Source organism: Aethalodelphis obliquidens, unplaced genomic scaffold, assembly GCF_003676395.1.
Source record: "Aethalodelphis obliquidens isolate GAN/ISIS:26980383/991018 unplaced genomic scaffold, ASM367639v1 scaffold80, whole genome shotgun sequence".
Taxonomy (NCBI): domain Eukaryota; kingdom Metazoa; phylum Chordata; class Mammalia; order Artiodactyla; family Delphinidae; genus Aethalodelphis; species Aethalodelphis obliquidens.
In genome coordinates this window covers 2,641,703-2,657,111 of record NW_020838024.1, presented here as the reverse complement: position 1 = coordinate 2,657,111, position 15,409 = coordinate 2,641,703, and the positions used below count along the sequence as shown (strand labels likewise).

The window sequence follows — 15,409 nt, the reverse complement described above, 5'->3', positions numbered from 1 at the left end:
AAAAACAAATATTAGCACATTCGATGAAAGACAGTCACTTCTGAGAAGTGCAAAATGAAAATGGATGCCATCCCCAATTTACAAGCACAGTTCTATTCCAAAGGTCTGGTTGGCAGCAAGTTTCTTGGAACTCACAACACATTCCATTAAAAAAAGAAACCAACAAAAAAACGCTTATAAATGAGGAGTATGTTCCAAGATTAGCCCACAGAAGCCTACATCACCCACAATATAGCAGAAATAGGTACATTTGGCTGGGGTCGGGGGGTACCTATAAAGCTAGTAATCAAACAAAAAAAAGAGAAACTAGCTTGAGGCACTCGAAAATGGACCTTAAATTGCCATAATCTCTTGCTAAGAAGTTCCTTTACAAAATACCACGCCAGAGAGTTCATAAGTATAAGTTAATAATCTTGATATAAAATTCAGTCTCAAACAATGGCAGGCAATATGCTTTCTCTAATGAAACTGCTATTACTCAAGATATTTCTAGAAGTCTTTCGGATCTGCTTTCTCTCTAACCAAGAGGCACACAAGAGTTGGCATGCAGAGCACAAACTGGTTAAAAACAACTGTACAAAGAAACTGGGCTTGAAAGAACATTTAGTTGAGCACCACATTAAAAGACATTGCAAGACTATTAGATAATCTACCTTATATACCAAAATTTCATTTGAATTAAATGAAGTGTCTGTAACAGTTACTGCACCATTGTCATTCACTATTGCTTCTGAAGATAGTCAATCTTCAAAGGAATAATATTCATTCAGTAAAGCAGTATGTTTATTAAAAGAAAAATCAATCACTGTATTTTATATATACCCGTAATTTGTATACCTGATATAAATTTCAGTTGTTTTATACACGTTATGCTTTAAGTTAAATTATATAATGAAGAATCAATTACTATAAATGCCTAATTTTCCTTTCTTTGATGCAGATTTAACACTAATTCTAGCTCAAAGCCATGATTAAAATTATCTTTTAGGTCTCAAATTGAGAGAGGGAGAAAACAGTCCATTTTAGAGAGTTGAAAGTAACCACAGAGATTTAGTCCTGTTTACAAACTATATTTTAAAGACAAACTATCTCCCCAACAAAGAAAGTCTTATGAGAATCCAAAATATATAAATAAAATGAACTCACACTGTTAATATACTCTATCATGTATTGTAAATCATTTTAAAAGCGACCAGTAAGAACATGTTTGTTCTGATAACTCTCAAACTCAAATGTTTATGGATGACAGTTGCAGCATAGGTAAATAGATGCAACTATAAACAAGTTCGGATTTTTTGTTGTTTTTCTAAAAATAATTTACCTTGAAATCTTAGAATACTCTTCAATTAAACAGAGACAGCATGATTTAGCTTTAGTTTGAGGTCCATACTTTTGAAAATGATCCTAGCTGATGAGTAGACTTTACTGTGTTAAAATTTCATATGCAAATCAAATGAATGTGGTTTTCAGTTTACAAATTTAAATATTTAAAAAAAATAAAATTTAACAAATAAATTTGAAAAATTCCTATGCCCCAGCAATCTATGTCCACTCTCTCATTCCACAGTTGAGGAAGCAGAGGAGCAAAGAAACAGTCTTGCCCATCGTTTCACAGTGAGTGACTGGCTAGTCTGGGATTGGAACCTAGTCTTCAAATTCGCTGATCAGTATCTTTCCTCCGACTGTGCTGGTTCTCTTTAAGGAACCCTGAAATAACTGGGCAGGGACATATAGGAGAAGGTTAAAGAGAACATTTTAGTGAATGTGAAGGTAAGCAATCAGAGTTCAGTGAATTCCTTCTCATTTAGAGGATATTAATGGCACACTGAGTTTAGGTGTGCATTTCCTAATTTCCAGATGTGTATTTTTCTACATTTTCCTATCCCCCAGGACATGTTTGCAGTCACACTGTTTTGACACAGAGGTTATATTTCCATGGTTGACAAAAATCATAATATAAAATTCCAGCTTTAAACTTTTTATTGTTTAAAATATATTTTAAGGGGTATTATATTAAGAGCATGTTTGAGTCAAAAAAGCACTACGCTTTGCTTAATTAGACAAGTACACTTCACAATAACATCCTCAAAATATGTACAGAACTTAACTGAAAGTGTTAGTAGTTATGATCATTGGTCACTGACCTTTCTCTACAAATTCTCTGTTCAATGGAAGACTTAAATTTCCTTGTCGTTTTGCTATTGAAAAAGGAAAAGGGGAAATATCTTGATTAAATAAAATATTTTATAATGTACAATACAGCTAACATACAATAAAATATATTTAGCATATTATAATATAACATATAAGAGCTATTTGGTACTCACCAATATTTAGAACATCTTCCACAGCCTGAGGTGCAACCCTGTTAATATTGAATGACCTAAAAACAAACACCATATACATCTTTTCTTATTTTAGTTCTAAAAACAGACGAAAAATGAAAAAGGAATAATCTACTTAATGTACAGAAAACTCTTAGAAATTATCAGGAAAAAAAAAAATGACCAAAAGACAACAGCCACCTTACAGTTTTAAAAAGTGGGCAAAGTATATGGGCAAATAGTTCATGGGTCTATATGAAAAAAATGTTCAATCTTACTCATACTTGAAGAAATACATATTAAAACAAGATTTTTCTCAGATTTTAAAGATTCAAAACTGACAATGTATTGACATGGGTATGAGAAAAGAAGTGTTCTTATATACTAATGGAATTATAGAGATTGCAATTGGAGGGCAATTCTGCTCTATTAAGATTTAAAATGAACATATTCTTCAACCTAGTAGTTTATCCTAAAATATATTTGTACATATAATACACAAAGACAAATACAAGGATATTTACTGAAGCATTATTTATAATAGCAAAACAACTGGGAAGCACATAATAGCAAAACCATAGGAAGCTGGGTAAATAAATTATATTATAGCCACTCAGTAGAATACTATGTAGATATTAAAAAGGCTAAAATACAACTATATGTACTGATAATGGAAAGATAACAATATGTTAAGTTAGAAAACCAAAAGCATTATATGGTATGTATGTGTGCATATATATATAAAACTTACCTGTTTTACTTATATTAAAAAAATATATGCATGTACAGAGTGGTTATATCTGGAGATTAGTACTAGAGATATGAAGTGAAAGAGACTAACTTTTTGTTGTATACTCTGTATTATTTAACATATTTTAAAATGTGTATTTCTTCAAATTATAAAATAGTTTCTGAAGATGAGAAATCTTTTACTAGCAAGATGGCTTGCTTAACCACTTAGGAACAAACATTAACACAAACATGAATAACTTTTTTAAAAATTAATTAATTAATTTATTTATTTTTGGCTGCGTTGGGTCTTCATTGCTGCGCGTGGGCTTTCTCTAGTTGCTGCGCGTGGGCTTTCTCTAGTTGCGGCGAGCTGGGCTACTCTTCACTGTGGTGCGCAGGCTTCTCATTGGGGTGGCTTGTCTTTGTTGAGAAGCACGGGCTCTACATGCACGGGCTTCAGTAGTTGTGGCACACAGGCTCAGTAGTTGTGGTGCACAGGCTTAGTTGTTCTGTGTCATGTGGGATCTTCCCGGACTAGGGCTCGAACCCGTGTCCCCTGCACTGGCAGGCGGATTCTTAACCACTGTGCCACCAGGCAAGTCCCTCAATAACTTTTAAAAGAAGCTCTGTGCTGGGGTCTAAAAAGATGGTTAAGGAAAGGTTTTTAGAAAAAAATTACTCTTCCAGGTAATTTGGAATTCTGCCTCTAACTCTTCTCACTCTTCTCAGTAGATAATCCACACGAACAGGCACAATATTGCATAGTCACACAATTCCTAAAAAAAATCTAAAATCTGGCCCTTGCCTTTCCTATTTTTCACCATTATCTGTCCTCCAATTTCACATTCCAAACACCCCAGGCTCATTCTTGCCTCTGTACCTTTGCTCATACTCACTATGTGGTATAAAGCAAAATACTTCGAGTGTTCTGACTTTCTTATTGTTTACCATGAGGTTCACAAAACCTATCTCATTCGCATTACTGTCACACACTACAAGACATAAGGCACTTTAGGCACTACCTGGCTCACAGCAAGAACTCAACACTGAATGAAAATGTCAAATGTAAGGAATATGTATGAGTTATACTCTAATTCCTCTGAATATACCCATTACTGAAAGATACTGTTTTGGAATTATACTTTAAATTAAAAGTCACATAAAAATAAGCTATTTATTAGGGTGCCACTGAATTAAAATATGTTTAGGGCAAAAGATATTAATGACTTATATCTCCTTATTGTAGTTAAGACTTAGTTTAAGAGAACGGAAGTCTTGTAAGACATGCTCTAACGTTCCTAGAACTATGACTTATTAGAGATACCACAAATCAACACAAACTAAGTTCTCTGAATTGGGGTTAAATTAAAACTAATTTCCTGTGGTTGTAATCTAAATCTCAGCCAATTCACTCTACCTTTAGGAGTGGTTTACATTCTATATCAAAGACAAACTATATGCCAAAGTAGGTGTTAGCTAGCACACAACTTTTTCCTTCGATCTACAACCTTCACCATTCTAAGAGTTCTGATTTGAAACTGGACATAACTTCTACTAAAGACAACCAAATTGAAAGACAAAGAGTCTCATATCTTCATCAGCTAGTAAAACTTTCTCTTAAGAACAGCTCCTCACCCTTAGTTAAGTCTGCTAGGGCAGAATGTATGGAGGAGGACTGGCAACAGTCTTAAGAACTCATGGAAACATAAATAATCCCGCTCTGTGGAACTTCTCCTAGTGTGTGCTAGAGATCACATCCCACACTGGGAAGAGGACCGAGATGAGAATGCAACAATGCAGAGACACTTGCTATGCAACATAACCATTACATCCTATGTCTTGTGCAAGTATTTTTGGAAATGCAAAGATGGGATAGCTAATCCCTGAACTCTCTTCCCCCCCGACCCCAGACACATGATTAGGCTATATTTCCCACCCCCTCTTGCCACATAGCATGTAACTAAGCTCTAGCTAAAGGAACAAGTGTGGCTATCATGGGCAACACTTCTAAGCATGTCTCACAACCTCCCACAGGGAACCGTCCATGCTTTTCCTCCTTCTGTGGCTCATGAGGTCTACACCTTATAGTTAAGTACAGAATTTAAATCCTGCCTCCACCATTTATTAGCCACATGGCTTTGGGCAAGTCAGCCAACTTCTGAGACTTTTTAAACTCTATTAATGAAAATAAAATCACTTAATTCCAGAGTATTTTTGAGAATTTAAATAAGACAATATACTTACTTGGGACAAAGAAAGTGCTCAAAGATGGTACTGCAGTAAGTTGAAATTAACATATAGAACATATAACTTTCCCTCAGTCCCTCTGGCCCCTAGGCTTCTCTTTTCTCCCCCTACTTTCTGAAGAGAAAAAGGATCAAAAGATACATGGGAAATGCAATCGTAACAAAAGAAATGTTATCAGTTATGACAGGGAGGAGAGTAGAACATGTTAGAAGCAAGTAAGCTACATAGGGCTGAGTAGAGAAGAAAAGGGACTGAGTTAACCAAGGTGGCAGGGACAGGATATAGTTAGAGAGACAGAGTTGGTTCTACACTAGAGCATGGGAGACAAAGCAGACTTTAATAAGCAACACAGAGAAGACTGAAATTCTAGTCTCAGCCATACTTATTTAAATGCAACATCAACACAGGACTCAACTATAAAGTGTGTGGTAGGGGAAATAAAACTCAATTTTAAAGCATCCAAACTTAAAGTCAGTTTGATAAGCACTGTTTTAGCTATATTTGTGAGCATGTAGTCATTTATTCAAAAAGTATTTTAGTGACTTTGTATTAAGTACTGTGCTATGCACACAAAAAATTAAGCAGGAAAAAAAAAAACACTAGTCACCATCCCATGTGCCTCAAGTTGCTCAAACTAACTGGGTATGAGCTTATCAGAAACTAATAATGTGCTAAGTGCTATAACAGTGTGATGAGGAAAAAGTGCTGGGTAAGGGCAAAAAAAGGGATCAATTAATTAGGCTTATGAAAGGAACTAGGTCTTAAGTAAAGGTTTCCTACAGAAAATGACATTTGAAGATTGGAATTTTCAGCCAGTGGATGGAAAGGGGAGAGTGTTCAGGCATTCAATGCAGGAAGAAGGTGCATTGAGCAAAAACAAAAAGCCCAGAGAGAACGTGGCTTGTGCTGAGAATTGCAAGTAGCTTGCAGTGTCTCCAGTGTGATGGGTTAGGGTCAGGCAGGAGTAGGCTGGCAAGGAGGTCATACTTAAAGGGCCTTATATGACAGTCTGAGCAATGTGAACATAGGAGTCAATGAAAGTTTTAAAGCACAGAAGGAAATAGGGAGATATACCTATATTTTAGAAATATTACTCTGTGGTAGTAGTATGAATGACAGCCTGAAGAATAAAGGGTGAGACACAAAGAATATTCACTGAAAAGATGGGGCCCTATACCAAAGAAATAGCAATAGAAACTGAAAAAGGGGGCTAGAGCTTCTGAATTATATCTGACAGGATTTAGAGACTGATAGGGGAGAAAAGGGAGACTCAAAGATAAGAGCAAGGTTTTAAGGAACAATGTGTTTTCCTGAGAATATGATGTCAAGGTTAAGGGTGATACTATTAAGCAAGACAGGGAACACGGGGAGAACAACTGAAGACAATAAATTCAGTTTTAAATGTGTTGAATTTGAAATGCTATTGAAATCCTATGTAGTAAGTAGGTTTACAATATGAGTTTATACTCAAGAGAGAAGACAGCTACAGATAAAGGTCTGGGAGGCATGTGCATGTGTGTACTAAGAAGTAGAAGAGACTTCCCAGAGAGAGGTCACAGGGTAGACAAGTTGCAGGATGTCCCAGGTTATCTCGTTAGGCCTTGAATGCACAAACCTCCAGCATATTTTTTGGTACTGTACTTTGTTTTCATTTCTTTACTATTACTTGAAATGTTCATTTTTAAAAATATATAATCCCTCAAAACATTTCTCATTTTCTCTTTACAAACCTAGTATGGGAAGCTAAAGAATGACCAGATCCAGGCTGCGCTATAATCTAAGAAGTCAAAGCCGGACTCCTGGACCCAATCAATGAGTGTAGCTAAACTGAGCCAACTGATATAATAACACCAGGCTAGCTACCTCTTGCATATTAGAAGCCTTAGATACACCAATATGAGATAGCAACTAAATTACATTACTTAAAGTATTTCACAAAAGTTGATAAGCAACATCTCAAGTTACTCACCAGGCCTTTGATCCTGTTCCAGTACACAAATTGAGCCCTGAACTCTTCTGTTTTTCCCATGGACCATCATCAACTGAAATCTCGTAGTAGGAAGCCCTGTGAATTGAGAATATAAAAGTGGATTGGCTGAACTTATGTCTCATGGTAAATATGATAAACATAGTCTTTCAGCGCTGATGAAATCTAAGTAGGCCAGCTTGACTCAGACATACCTGACTTAGTTGGCACACACATCATGATGCTAATTTCAATACTAATTAAGTGAAAAAAATTTTAAAATATCTGCATGTCTGCATCCCTCTCTGATCTATATGCGCCTCCTTTCTATCAATACTTTAACATTTCAAACAGGAGCTTCTTGTAAATTTTTACCTAGCATTGCTGCTACTGCTTTTATGGAAACATACAGAACCTTATTTCAGAATTCAAAAAGAAAATACCATTCCTAGGAGAGTTTCATTCTTGGTAGCTAGTCCTTGTTACATCTAAGTCTGCATCTAATCCTTCAAGTTACCAATAGTTTCTGCTAAACTCTTGTTTCTTAAGTTACATACTAATGTGCCTTTTGAATTGATAGTAAGCTAGCAGAGATAATGAAGTTCTAAAGAAAAATCTCAACCAGTCCTGGATCACTGGACGAAACTAGGGAACAAGAACTGTAATTTTTTAAAAGATTTATATTTCTTAGTGTATTTAATAAATACGGAATCAACTGAGTCTTCTCCCACCAGCAATAATGACACTATTCTTTAACTGCATGAATGTATAAATGATTTGCAACTATTCAAAGAGCTTTTGAAACACGTAAAAGCTTATTTGGTGAACTGTATCTTAAAATAATGATGTCACTGGTCAACAATGGGTTACTTTTCTCCAGCAAATAAAAAAGTTAAAATAAACCCTTAACAAAATACAGCTTTTCAAAATAATGGCAATTATTAGACATGCCTGCAGATACTAACATTCAATGGATAATTTATCTCTTATTCTAACCCTTTCATTTCTCCTACCAAGCTCTTGGTTTGTGAACATTCTACATGATATAACTCCATGTCATTTTTTCTCTGAAGTCAGCATTCTCTACAAAAATAAAAGATAGCAAGCCGAATATTCACATTTAATCTATTTCATAGCTTTGTTATATCTTCCTAGAAAATTAGGAATTTTAGGTACATTAGGAGCCTATTATACACAGACAAGCCATCTGAATCCATAGGAATGGCTGCTATTATGCCAGAATCACATAGAGCCAAATATTATAGGTAAGTGAGGATAGAGGAGAAGCAGAGGTGAAGAGAAAGGAAAGTATAGTCAGGTGAGAGACGTTGAGCCCAAAACAAGGAACAAATTTAGTGTCATTCCCACATGCAGGTTTATCAAGATTAGTCAACTCAGAGAATTTTGGCTTCAGGGAGATTATTTTTTTAAGGCAGCAATAAAACTCACAGTCCCTTTAGAGTGGGTATACTTCTTCTTAAATTGTCCACTGCTACAGCCCAAGAATAAGACATTCTAGGTTAGAACAAATAGGAGAAAAGAAAAAAAATTGGGCTTTTAAAATGTTCTTAAGTCTAAGAACATTATAAATGAGGCAGGAATAATATTGCTGCACTTCGTATTTTCCAAGCAAAGCACTTCAGTTTTCAGGAAGACCACAGTTCTATTGTATACACTGAAGAAGAGCACAGGCTTACCCTGGCTCTGTTATTTATTAATTGTGTGATTTGGGGCAATTTATTTCACTTCTCTGAGCCACAGACTTCCCTATAAAATGGAGATAATGAAAACATTTGGCAGGACTCAATATTTATTCACTCCATAAACATTATTAAGTGCCTATTATGTTTTAATAAGCACTGTGTTGGTACTGGGGATTTAATGGCAAACATAATAGACACGATCTTCTTGACGTTTATATTCTAGTAGGTAGGTCAGAAATTTTAAAGTAAATAATAATTACCAACTATTTAGAGTGCTGTTTTCTGCTTTAAGCAGTAAACAAGATGCTATGTAAGAAATAATACAAGATGACCTTTAGATAGCACTGCCAGTAGGAAGGCGTGGACAGGCAGGGGCAGTCCAAAAATTGGCAGTACTTCACAAGTTTTCATGACAACTCAATACAGGATCTGGAATCAGAAATTCTGGGTTTACATGATGGTTCTGATGCTAATTAACTAAATATATGACCTTGGGCAAGTTATTTGAATTCTCCAAAGCTCAATTTTTCACTGATCAATACAACTACTTTTCTCACAGAGCTGCTATGAGCATACATGTGACAACTTACACAACATGCACAGTGCCTGACACGTAGCAGGCATCCAATAAGTGTTCATTTCCTTTCTGCCTAAGGGTCTATGTCATAGAATCTTTAAAAATAAGTTCTAACATTTCCAGTAGTTAAATCTTTTTCAGTAGCATCAGAAGCCAACCCATTGCTGCCCTTATCTTAGTAAAGATATCAGGTGAGGCATCTAAGATCACAAAAAGAACAAGCATCAGACATCAGGGGTAAACCAACCAAATCACGACCACCACAAAAAATGAAAGCATTCAGTCTAAAACCTCCTAATGGGACTTCACTGAATTTCCAAAAAATCTATCAATTGACCCCAATTTTCCTCCTTTTATAAGTTATTTTTTAGTAAGTACAAATCATAAAGCAACACTAGTAGAAGCTCTCAGAAGTTATGACCTTTAAAATATACAAACAGAATAATGTAAGCCATTAAATGGCTTCCCTAGAATTAAGCATAAACTCACAAAACATCTTTACCTTTGTCATCTATTTATTTTAATGCAGACCTCCTCCAATCTCATTTTGAAGTTGTTCTCTTCTGCCTCTTTACCAATAATGACTAGATTATATCACTAATTAGAGTTACATTCTCTTCCTTCTCTCTTATGACACAAATGTATCCATTACTCATTTCCATGTTGTTTCAAACTTGATATGCTATATACAAAGTTTTTCTGTTGCTGCATAAGTCTTACTATATTAAATACATCTTCACATTTTACCATATTTTAAAGTTCTTTAAGTAATATATTTTTATTTGATTTCTTTGAAGAATACATTTTACTTTTAATAATTTTTAAATTATGTATTTTACTACCTTTATGTGAGATACCACTATCTTTACCTTATTCATCTTTATATCCCTAGTGGGTGCACAATGTATTTTATTGCATATGTTTAAAATTATATTAATAAAATAATTACAACTCAAAAAGATCATTCAAATCATTCTGTTGAATCAAGGCTTTGCTCTCTTCAGTACTACCTACCTCAGTTAAGGTATTGGCTAAAATGTGGCTTTTTTAAGACAAATTTCTCTTATCATAATTAAACTTCCTATAAAAGGATATGACTTATAATAAAGAGAATTTCAGAATATATGAAACTCTCAGTAAACTAGGGAATCAATTATGTGACCTTCAAAGGGTCACATGGTTCTGGAAGCAGGAAAGTAGGATATAGATTCATCTCTATCTTCCACCCCTAATTCACTTACATCAACAAAAATGAGAAGGAAAGTTCTAACACACTACCAAGAGTTAAATTAACTTTATATTATGGCAGTCACTTTATAACTGGTAACTGGTGTCACACAAAAAAATTTTTAGAAAAAAATTCTACTGACAATTTAAGCCTAAATTATATTCAACACTCACAAAATAGATCTTATCAGTAATAAAATACTATATTTTTATATTCCTAGTAAAGAGCTTCACTAACCTTAATTTTTGGTAATGATGGTTACAAATTTTAAGCTGTCGATACACTTGCTTTATGATGTTGCACTAAGAAGGATCACTATTATCTATGTAGTATACTTGCCAAAAATGCTCATTCTGAATCTTACCATGCAGAGAAGAAAAAAAAATCATACAAATCTAAAAAAGGGAATATTCTACAAACCAATTGGCTTAGACCATTCAAAAATGTTAAAATCATAGATGACAAAACAGGGGTGGGGCTAAGAACTGTTCTTGCTTAAATCTAAAGGGCCATGATAGCCAAATGCGTTCTCCTTACCTGCATCCTGGACCAAAGCAAGCAAACAAATAAATCAGCATTAAAAAACATTACGACAGTCAGTAGGGCAATATTAATATGGACTGTCAATAAGATCAATGTTTTTTATCAATTGCAAATATATACCTATATATCATTCTCTTAAACATTTATAAAGCACCTATATGATAGATTAAAGGCTCTGAGAAATACTGCAGTAAAGAAATCTGAATAACTTTGTTTAACCCAGGGTTTCACAAACGTTTTTAGTAATAACACCTTCTTTCCTCTTAACATGTATTAACATGTACAAAGGTCTGGAAATATTTCATTAAATAATTCATTTCTCTTACTTATATAGTATCAATCATTCACAAATCTTAGGTTGTAGAAATAAATAGCTTAAAAATTACTAAAATATTAAAATTTCAAACTCAAGATCACAGGTTGAAAAGTACCTGGATGACAGACTCTCCCCAATGAAGACTTCATTTAGTGCTCTCACTGGCAAGAGCTGGGGTCCAGAAGCCTCAAACCCTGAAGGTAATGAAAGAAAAATCCAAGACAGCTCCTTAAATTTTAGAAATTTTATCATATAAAATTTATAAAATATTAATATATTCATATTTGTCTTTGTAGTGTCTATACCTTATCACTATTAACAGATAAATTAAATCATATTTAAAGTATTCATAATACAGACCCACAAAATCATCTAAACATTATGAAGCAATGAAGCCCCTGTCTCTCCAAAATAAACCTTAGGTCTTCTTGAAACAATTTTTCAAGAGCGATAAAATATATTTATCCATAGCATAAGATTCATGTGGTCGCACTTGACTTAGTTTTACTCTGGAAGCTTCAGAAGTAGAGACGATCAAGTACTTCCAAAGGAGAGCCATTCTGGATTTAAGCATCAAATTACATGAATGGCTCATATAGGAAACCAAACCAGTTATGTTAAAACTCAGATTACTTTTTCAAGTAGAAAACCTCAGGAGTGATTTTTAGCAATGGCAGCACTGGAGGAACAGAGCCACATCTCTTCTTATGACTCCTAAAAAAATGTCATCTATTTTTTACTCTATAAGGTTGTATGCACAGCTTAAGTGATCTTCCTTGATGATTACTTAAACATCACTCCATCATGCAAAATCCTCCAAAGAATTCCCACTGCTTTCTGGATCAAACTTGTGATTGTCACCTTCAAACAGTCTCTCTTACTTTTTATCTTTTACCAGTCTCCAAATGGAAATGCCAGGCCCTTCCTCTCAATGTCACCAGTAGCAGATTCATTGCACCCAAGTATCTCCTGGTGGGCAAGCACTATGGAACAAGTTCCCTTTTCTGTCTCCTCCACATCTTTTTCCTTAGTCAAAGCTTAAAAGTCCACCTCAGCTGTGGCAGCAGCTAGCCTCTAAGATGGTCTCCAGTGATTCCTGCCTCCTGGTATTCACATTCTTGTACAACTCTCCCTCTCACATCACACCAGGATTAGTCTATGTGACCAACGTATGGCAGAAGTGACGGTACGTCACTTCTGAGATTGGGTTAAAAAAAGACACCCTGGCTTCTACTTGGTCACTCTCTCTCTCAGATCACTTGCTCTGGGGGAAGATATTTCATAAGCAGTCCAATGGAGAAGCCAACATAGTGAGGAACTGAAGCTAACAGCCATGTGATGAGTTGTGACGCATATCTTCCAGTACAATCTTGTCTTCAGATACTGCTGTCCCGGCCAACAGCTTGACCGTCACCTCCTGAGAGACCCTAAACTCAAACTAGCAAGCTAAGCCACTCTTGGATTCTTGACCTTCACAATCTCTGTGAAATCATAAATATTTTGTTAAAACATAGATGCTCAATTCTGGGGTAATTTGTTACATTTTAAGATTCTATGTTTCGGGGTAATGTGTATAGATATCTAATACACATTAGACACTTAATACACTAATAAAACTTTCCACCACTGTCACCAACACGACCACCAATCTATTATTCTCCTCTGACTTGTAGCCTATTTATGTTTATTGAATATTAATTACATGTATCTCATATCTTTTGGATTATAACTGCTTAAAGTGGCCCAACTATTCTTTCGATTATAAGCTGTTGTTACAATACCAAGGAACCTTTTAAAACTTATTTGACTAAATTATGTAATGGGTTAACATTATCAGCTAAATCTCATTAATATAGTAGAAAGAATGTGACACAAAAAGGTATATAGAAAATTTGCTGTGTTTAATCGAATTTGATTGTACTTCAGACTGCAAAACCTAACTCTTGAAACTCTTAATTTGGTACTAGATATATTCACATTTTCACATCTGACAAGTTTTACCAATGTAAAAAGTTAAAATTTATTGTTTAAATTATTTTTCTTTGCATAGGGTAAATCACTAATGGAATGTTTTACATCTCCCCACAGATTTTCTGCAAATGTTCAACTAACAGTAAGTACTCACTAAATATTACTAATAAATCTGAAATCTCACCATCAAACTGTAACCATATCTTTTTATTTTATATGGTCTTGACTTTTTAACCTCTAGACCCGTTTTTCCTCATCCTAATTTTCCTTTCTGTATTGCACTTTTATTATGTGTGCTTGCTGAATTTCACTTGAAATCTTTTATCAAAGAAGGAAGAGAAAACGTAAAATTGCTTCGAGTCTCATTAATCATCTTAATTCTGCTTATATTTTCTTTCATGCTAATTGACTACCAAACATTATCTAATCATGAACTGTTCATTTACAACTTGCTTCAGCAGGACATGATAAGATGGACTCAATACCAATTAACAATTTTCTATCCAAGAGAATGCATTACAAAATTAATTATTAATTTGTATTTTTAAGTATAGAATTGTTATACTAGTGACAGAGACTGCAACCCTGTGCAATTCCCTCACACTGTCAGACTGTTAGACTATGCTTCCAGGTCTACTCACATTGGGTATACCTATGGGACTAGTAATGGCCAATAGAATATGAGCAAAAGTAGTGAAAAGGCCTGGCTCCTAAAACTTCCCTAAGGATCCTCCATGCTCTCACTGTCGTCTTCTCCCCACAAGCTACAGAAGACTCAGAGGCCTTAGAAGATGGTAGGAGCCATTGTTCAGAGGTTGCCTGAACACCCCTTGGACAGTGAGCTGAGCTCTAAATAAACCTTCAGTATGTTAAGCCACTGAGATTATGGGATTGTTTATCAAATCAATTCACTTATCCAAATTAATACAACCAGGCTTTCAAATAAGAAAGTTACTAGTTTATGTGATTAAAAGTTTTTTAAAAAATAATCAACCCTACCTTCCCTTGAAGGTATAAAGGTAATAAAAATGAATTCTTCTTCATTAACTTGTATACAAATATAACCTAGTTAATGATAGATAACACTAGATAGAAAATTTTATTTGCTTAAAAGTTAAATCATCCCTTTTGCAAGCTGAAGTTTAAAAAAAAAAACTAGGATTGTTTTTCTCTGTAATCTTTTGTTCTAAATTAGAAAGCGATCAGGGATCAAACATGGTGGTATATTTATAATCTCAAACCTACTTCTATATTCAAAAATCCCAAATGGCAGCTTCCTAGAAAATGTTCCCTGCCAACTTGAAGAGAATTTAAATAGCAAATATGAGATATCCTTGAAATCCTTCTAAATTTTTCTCAGAAAATAAAGCTCTTTTATCAAAAAAACCCCCCAAAAAACCCTCTAACAAGCCCACTAAAATAGTGCCTAGACATTGTAAATGTTATATAATTGCTAATAACAATATTAATAATTAATATAAGTAAAGTAATTTCCAGGGTTATTATTGAAAAATCTGAAACTACTGTGATGCCAGATTCTTTATATATCAAAAAACCTGTTCCAACCACAATCACCACCAACACCACCATCACTTCCTTTCTGGAAGCTTGCAAGAGATTTGCTTTATCCCTAGTATTCTGACATACCTTGGTGTGGGACCTCTTACCACTGACTATATTAAGTACTTTGTGGGTCCTTACATTCAAAAACTGGTGCCTAAGTTTTTAGGAATTTTCTTATATATATATTTTTTATTTCAAACATTTTCTGTTCTTTTTCTAGAACTAACACTAATGAGATA

The 15,409-nt window shown here is 34.5% G+C and overlaps 2 protein-coding genes across 8 annotated transcripts in view; one reads left to right on the top strand and one right to left on the bottom strand.

Annotated features, from left to right (window-relative positions):
• Positions 1-7,222, top strand: part of SKP2 (S-phase kinase associated protein 2) — a 50,319-nt gene extending 43,097 nt beyond the window's left edge. The window contains exon 10 of the mRNA XM_027092738.1: positions 7,038-7,222. Coding sequence (XP_026948539.1) covers positions 7,038-7,050 — 13 coding nt within the window. The 3' untranslated portion in view covers positions 7,051-7,222. The remainder of the gene's footprint in view (positions 1-7,037) is intronic.
• The window catches only part of NADK2 (NAD kinase 2, mitochondrial), a 46,166-nt gene that overhangs the window by 4,471 nt on the left and 26,286 nt on the right, over positions 1-15,409 (bottom strand). For 5 of the 7 annotated variants that reach the window (XM_027092729.1, XM_027092734.1, XM_027092733.1 and 2 more), the window contains 5 exons: positions 11,752-11,830; positions 8,719-8,784; positions 7,273-7,368; positions 2,328-2,383; positions 2,145-2,198 (listed from right to left, as the gene is read on the bottom strand). In XM_027092729.1, coding sequence (XP_026948530.1) covers positions 2,145-2,198; positions 2,328-2,383; positions 7,273-7,368; positions 8,719-8,784; positions 11,752-11,830 — 351 coding nt within the window. The remainder of the gene's footprint in view (positions 1-2,144; positions 2,199-2,327; positions 2,384-7,272; positions 7,369-8,718; positions 8,785-11,751; positions 11,831-15,409) is intronic. The other 2 variants (XM_027092731.1, XM_027092732.1) reach the window with 2 other exon arrangements.